Source organism: Calidris pugnax, unplaced genomic scaffold (assembly GCF_001431845.1).
Source record: "Calidris pugnax isolate Ruff unplaced genomic scaffold, ASM143184v1 scaffold13, whole genome shotgun sequence".
Classification (NCBI taxonomy): Eukaryota; Metazoa; Chordata; class Aves; order Charadriiformes; family Scolopacidae; genus Calidris; species Calidris pugnax.
The window spans coordinates 5,568,717-5,575,146 of NW_015090810.1; the positions used below are offsets into that span (position 1 = coordinate 5,568,717).

The 6,430-nt window shown below is 50.5% G+C and overlaps 1 protein-coding gene across 1 annotated transcript in view; it reads right to left on the minus strand.

Annotated features, from left to right (window-relative positions):
• The window catches only part of IRX4 (iroquois homeobox 4), a 9,358-nt gene extending 2,963 nt beyond the window's left edge, over window positions 1-6,395 (minus strand). The window contains 3 exon segments of the mRNA XM_014938767.1: window positions 336-697; window positions 1,579-1,737; window positions 1,881-6,395. Of these exon segments, the coding sequence (XP_014794253.1) occupies window positions 336-697; window positions 1,579-1,623 (407 nt within the window). The 5' untranslated portion in view covers window positions 1,624-1,737; window positions 1,881-6,395.
• Between the last annotated feature and the right edge of the window lie 35 nt (window positions 6,396-6,430).

The following is a 6,430-nucleotide window of genomic DNA, read 5'->3' on the forward strand; positions in this document are numbered from 1 at the left end:
GCTGGGCGGGGGGGGGGAAAGGAGGGGGGGATGGAAAAAGAAAAACAAGAGAAAAAAAAAAAGGCTGGCTGAGAAGAGCGCATCGTGTTTTGCCAGACGGGGTCTGGGCCGCCCCAAACTACCCGCCCCGCCGGGCCCTCCGCGCTCGGCCGCCGCCTCGTCAGGCGCGACTTTTAATTGCGTTACCGTGAGAACCGTGCCCGGCTTGAATATTTAATGACCGCGGGGCTGGACGCGCCGCGCTTCCGCGCCTGTCGCGGGCGAGGGAGGAGGAGGAGGATGAAGAGGAGAAGCAGCGCCCGGGGCTGCCCCCGCCGCGGAGAGGTCCCACCGACCGGCCACCGCGCCGCGGGGGGAGCGCGGAGCGGGGCGGAGGACGGGCGTGAGCATCCCCCCCGGGTGCGGGGGGGGGAAGATGTGTCCCCCGGGGCGGCGGGCGGCTTACCAAGGAGTAGAAGGCGGGAGCTTCGGTGCCGTAGGTCACGTAGTTTCCATAGCCCTGGGGGCCGGCGTAGGGGCCGCCGTAGACCCCCAGGGCGGCGGCGGAGTTGAGTTCGTGTCGGGCGGTGGCGAGGAGGCGGCTCTCGTACACCGGGCAGTAGACGGGGGTCTGGGCGGAGGCGGCCGCCCCCGTCTCGGCCAGCGTCCGGCCGCTGGACTCGCAGCAGGTCGTCAGGGAGTTGGTGCTCATCAGGAACTGGAGGGAGGGAGAGAGAGCGGCGCTGAGGAACTGGGGGGCGGACCTTCTCACCTCCCTCATCTCCGTAATCCTCCTCCACGCACCGTTAGCACCCCCAAAGACCCTAAATCCCGCGTGTTCCTTCCCCTTTTAAAATACGTGCCCGAGATACAACTTCAGCATCTGGGGAGGACGCGGAGGGAGCAGCGGAGGTGCCGCGACCGCGCGCTGGGGGGGGGGATGGCGACCGCGCTCAGCCCCTGACGGAATTAAATTTTTTTTAGCAGGTGGCAGCTTTGGGGTGTCGCTCCCCCCCCTCCCTCCCTTTCCCTATTTTACTTCAACGGGGGTAAAAACGCTCTGGAGGAACCCCAGAGGTGCAAGTAATTTATCAGTTTAAGGAAAAAAAATCCAACAACAACAACAACAACAAACAAACGCCCCGTGACTGTGGGCGTTTAATCCTCTGTAATAACGTTGCTCCAGCACTTTGCATTAAAAAAACCTAACTTTTCTGGTGTGTTCTCACAAGACTGGGTTTACACCGGTTTCCTCCTCTTGCAGCACAATGCTTCCCATCTGCGTTTTTAAACCTTTTTTTTTCTGAATCACTCATGCATATTTATTTTGACTGCAGATTTGTAGCAGCCACGCACGCATCTGTTATTAACCTGCTGGTTTAGAATATCCCATTATGTTTCCACGTTCCGGACCTCAGTACTTTGGTGTTTAATTGCTAAAGTGGGAATTTAATCGGGAAAGAGGAAAAAAAGCGCTTGGGGAGAGGTGCCGCGACCGCGCGCTGGGGGGGGGGATGGCGACCGCGCTCAGCCCCTGACGGAAGTAATCAATAAGGGTGGAAATTCAATCAATTAACGTCGGTAGGCGAAGAGTCTTACCTGGGGTGCAGAGGAGTAAGGGTAGCCAAACTGAGGATATGACATGGTACAGGGGCTCCCAGTTATCTAGAAACAAGGCGAGGCGTCTGCTCTGCACGCTATTGCAGCCTGGCTCTGCTCTATTGTACCAATTGATTGGTAACCACAGGTCCCTAGATGCTTATAGGACGAAGCAGAAAACCACATTTAATTTAGTTACATGAAATCTTAAACTTTCCTTCTTTTTTTTTTTTTTTAACCGAATAAAAAAGAAAAAAAACCAACCAAAAAACAACAGAAAAGATGTATAGTGATTTTAGCACCTTCTCCTCTGCAGCTACGAAACAGAAGTAATTGTTACGTGTGGGCTCCGAGGCTGGCAAACGTGACAGCAGAAACACATACTTTGCACCCACGGAAAAATAAAAAAAAAAGGGGGAGGGGAATAAAAGTGATACAGATACATCAGTTCAGAAGCAGGTTGTTTTAAAAGAGTCGAGCCTCTGACGTCACGCAAAAAACCCTATTCAGATTAACCTGTCTGTAAGTTTAATACTCATTTTCGGGACCCTTTGCCCTGGCGAGGAAAAAAGGCTCTCCAGCATCCCTGCCTGCCCAACAGGAGCGAAAGTTTGGAAAGCTCTAGAGCAGCGGCTGCGCCAACTTGCAACGTTTCTATGTATTTCTGCGGGGAAGGGAAGAGAAGTAAATGAATGGTTTTAATCTGAAGGATCAATGTTATATCAGCTAAGATTTGCCCCCACCCTCCTTCGTCACTGAAGGGCTGGTAAGCACTTTTAATTAGAAATTAATTAATGAGCAGCTGCTTCTTCCCACCCCACAGTAATAATTAGTCTCAATTACAAACAAGACATATGAAGGGACACACGACTGAGTCTTCATTTAAGATTTAATCAACAGTTAAAATTAGCGCTAAGGCTGACAATAAAGCACATGACATGCAATCCTGCTTTTCTTTTCGCCTTTTATTCCAGACGTGTGATTACAGGTAGAAAACCCTACGAGCGTCTGCCGGGGAATGACTGAAGGGACCTGACTTTTCACGTTAAAACGACTTTGATCCCATCGTAAACCTCGGCTGGAAGAGCCAGCCTTCCGCGGGGCGGAGGGCCGCATCCAGCCCGCCTGTGCGCCGAGGTGCGCCCGGCTGAGGGAGGTGGGGGGGGGGTGTGTGTGTGTGGAATTAGGGGGGGTACAACTCGCAAGTGCCAAGTGCTATTTCTCACCCAAGAGCAAACACCTCTTTCAAGGCGGTGAGGTGGTTCCCCGGGACCCCCCGGTGAAGGAGGGCCTGGCAAGGAGTCGCGTCTCCATCACCCCCTTCTCCCCCAGCCCGCCCCACCGCTGCCATCAGCCTCCCTGTCCTCTGGGGGGGTAGTGCCCACCCCCCCCCACCTCCGAGCGGGCAACATCCTCTGTGCTGCCGTCGGGGAGGAGGTGCTGGAGCTGCCGGCGGGCGGAGGTGGCCCCTGGGCCGCTTCCTCCGGCCGGCAGCTCCGGGCTCTTCCATCCGTCGGCTGGCTACCGCCGGGGCAGGGCGAGCAGGCAGCCGCTGGGCGAGCGGAGGAAGCGGAGGAGTCAGCTCCAAGGCTGAAGCTCGGCTGCTGGTGCCGCTGAGCGCTGCTCCGTGGTGTGCAGACTTGCTCAGAGAGATTCCTGGGTTCAGACATGTGAATAGCCCCAGGGTCACACTCTAATTAATGATGATGTTCTCTTCTTCTCCCCAGCTGGAAGACTGCCTCCCAGAAACGAATCTGCCCACACTGACAGCTCGATTGAGGGTGATTGATGACTATCTGGAGACCACAGTACACATAATATAATATCTGCTGCGTAATTGCTTTAATTTACAGATGAAAATACTAGTTCTCGGATTGAGTTAGACTAAAACGAGCAGCGTTTTATGGCGCTTTAGAGTGTTTGCAAATAAAAGCTATCAGATACAGTACATGCAAATTATCCTGACAGCTACAGTATCTGTAGCCGGGAGAAAGGTATAAAGAACGGGAATCAAATGACATTAATAATCGGTTTTGAGTTCTGTATTGATTTTGGGGGAGAAGGAAGCGCCTGTTCTTTCCTCACCTGAAATGCTAATACCTCCTTCTTTCTGGGAATATTAATAACTTAAGCATCGTGTTTCTCTTACAGAAACGCTCCTTTATTCCTCCTGCTACCCCGGTGCCGCCAGGCTAGAAGGACACTTCCAGCTACTATTTCCAAGCAGCTTCCTCCTCCGCGCCGTGCGGAGGGGCTGGGACATTGTTTGGGGAGAAAAGGCACCCGGTGTTTACACAATGGTCCGCACGCAGCCTGCGGAGCTGCTGCCGCTGCCGCCGGCGCTGGGGGGGGTTTGTTTAAGCCCAGGGGTATAACTCACCGGGGCTGGGGGAGAAAACAGTTGCACTTATCTCAAGAGCGGCTCGGTGTAAAGCACTATAATTAGCTGGGGGAGAGCTAGAGGACTGCCTGGAGGAGTCCTCTCAGTTTTCCAGCATATAGTTTGGGAGAAGTCTTGGTGTTGTGGGGGGTTTTGGATTCTTTTTTTTTCTTTTTTTCTTTCCCTCTTTTGATAGTACTGCAGATGTCAGGTCCGCAGTGGCCCACAGAAGACTACAGGTTTTGATATTTAGATGAGTCTATTAAACTTTAAAATACAAGGTGAAATTCAATATTTATAGTCCTTGTCTATTTATATATCACAGTTGTCTTTCACTGCACCATGCAAATACTCTGGTGCCCATTTTTGCGCTGAACTTTCCTGTATTAATCATGATAATTATTTGTCATTTTTCTTTGCAGCCTGCCTGCTCTATTACTTTACCCCTGGTCAGCTTTGTGCTAGTTCCAATCTGTATTCCCTAGAAAGCAGTCATTAAAAAAACACAACATCACCAAAACCAACAACACAAAACCTTAATAACCTTAAACACTTAATAACCTTAAACGCTAAAAGCTGACATCACATCTTCCTCCAGCGTTCATGTCTTGTTTCACTTACAATCTACAAATAATGGCCCTTTGTTGATAAGAAACTCAACACAGTTTATATTTCATCTTGAATTTTTGGTGCCAGCGCACAAACATGCCATAAGCCCCGCAATGATTTAAAATAACCTTTGTGGTTCTTGCACATAAACAACACAACACTGTTCAAATCCAAGCAAAGACGCTTAATGCTGTGGGCTATATCCTTAAGCATTTGGAAAATGCAAGTCTTTGCCGTGCAATAAAAATTGATCCTTGTCAAAGCCCCTTTCCTTGTACAAAGCAGTGAACAGCTTTCCAGAAAGAGAAGCACAGGCTGCTCTCTCCAAAGTTTGAGCAAGGAAACCCATGGCGATCAATAGGAAAGGCTGGAGAGTTCCCCTCTCCCAGGAGCCAGCCCGCACACCCGGGCGAGCGGGGGTTTTAGAGCCAAAGCCCAAGTCAAGTCTCTCTCCGAGGGTTACGTGTTTCTTCTCCGAGAACCTGGAGCCAACGCTCATGCAAGTTTTATCATAAAAGCATGAAACGAGAAGGAAACGCTGTGATGCTGGAACAGGCCACAGCAGGTAAAACAGAGAACCTCTTCAGGACTAAGGCTTTGATGGACGTCTTCAGGGACATGATCTAGAGGCGGTTAATGCAGCTACACTTTTACTATCTGCGTTTTCATCGCCTCCTCTTTTGGAGGGGTTATTGCCACTCCTGGAAATATTTCAGCGACGGAATTTGCTTATGGGCTAAACAGACTTTAGCGAGCTCTTTCCGTCGACTTTGCTTTGTTTTCACGTTACAGATTTAAAGCAACCTTGACACCGCCTGACAAACGCTGTGAAGCTCTACACGTTGCCCATTTGGGATCTGACATGGAACCGAGGGCAGCCTACAACATTTTCAAGTAGATTAGCTCCCATAAAGTCGCTATCGACAGTAAATACGATTTTATTTTTTTTTTTTCCTGAGCCCATCTGAGGTGTAATTGCATCTCCTGCACTCTGAACCGAGGGACAGCGAGCTGATGCTGCCGACCTGCGCAAACCTGGGCAACGGCTTGTGATCGTTAGAGCTGTGATGACAAACAAAACAGTTGCATAAGAAGGCGCCGCTAATTAATTTGCTCAGATTACAACCGCGTGTAAAATCAGTTGTTCAAAGCTAGCCATTTGAATGCTTTCATTTAGTAAGTCTTCAATCCTCTTGGCAAACGATCTAGATTTAAAAGCAAAAAAGGCCTCACATGCTCATTCTGTTCTTTGTATTTATTAACTTTTCACACTTAGGAGCTAGAGCCAGCACAGGCACTCGCGCTTTCTCTCTCTCTTACACACACACACACACAGACACACGCAGAGACAAAACTTTTCAGCAAGAGAAGCAATCGCTGCGACCCGGGCAGCGGCTGTGTGCCTGGATGGACCCTACATCATGCCCACAGTTACCTACGTCGCAACCACGCTTCCCCTAGCAAAGCAAAGGCTGGGTAAGGAAGATTTCTCCTTCCAGCTCCTGTACCCCCAGTGCCGCAGCCTCCTAGGCATTCAAACGCCACCGCCTCTGAGCTCTCTGGCAGCGGGCAGCTTGAACATACTTGCCTGCGAAGATAAAACTTTCCTACTTGCAAGGTCAAATTCTACGCCTTTTAAAGTTTGCCTTAAAATTCAGAAAGTTTGGGTCGATACCTTACCTTAGCGCTCGCCGAATATCACATCCACACCCCCTTCCCAAGAAATAACACACACATGGTAAAATACATTTGCCCTCTGTCCTGGGTAAAGATTGCACAAAGCCAAATGATTCATCACAGATAGTTTCTCTTCCCTCCAGCAGTTCGTTTTCAGCTGCCTTGCTGCTAAAGCAGGTTCCGAAA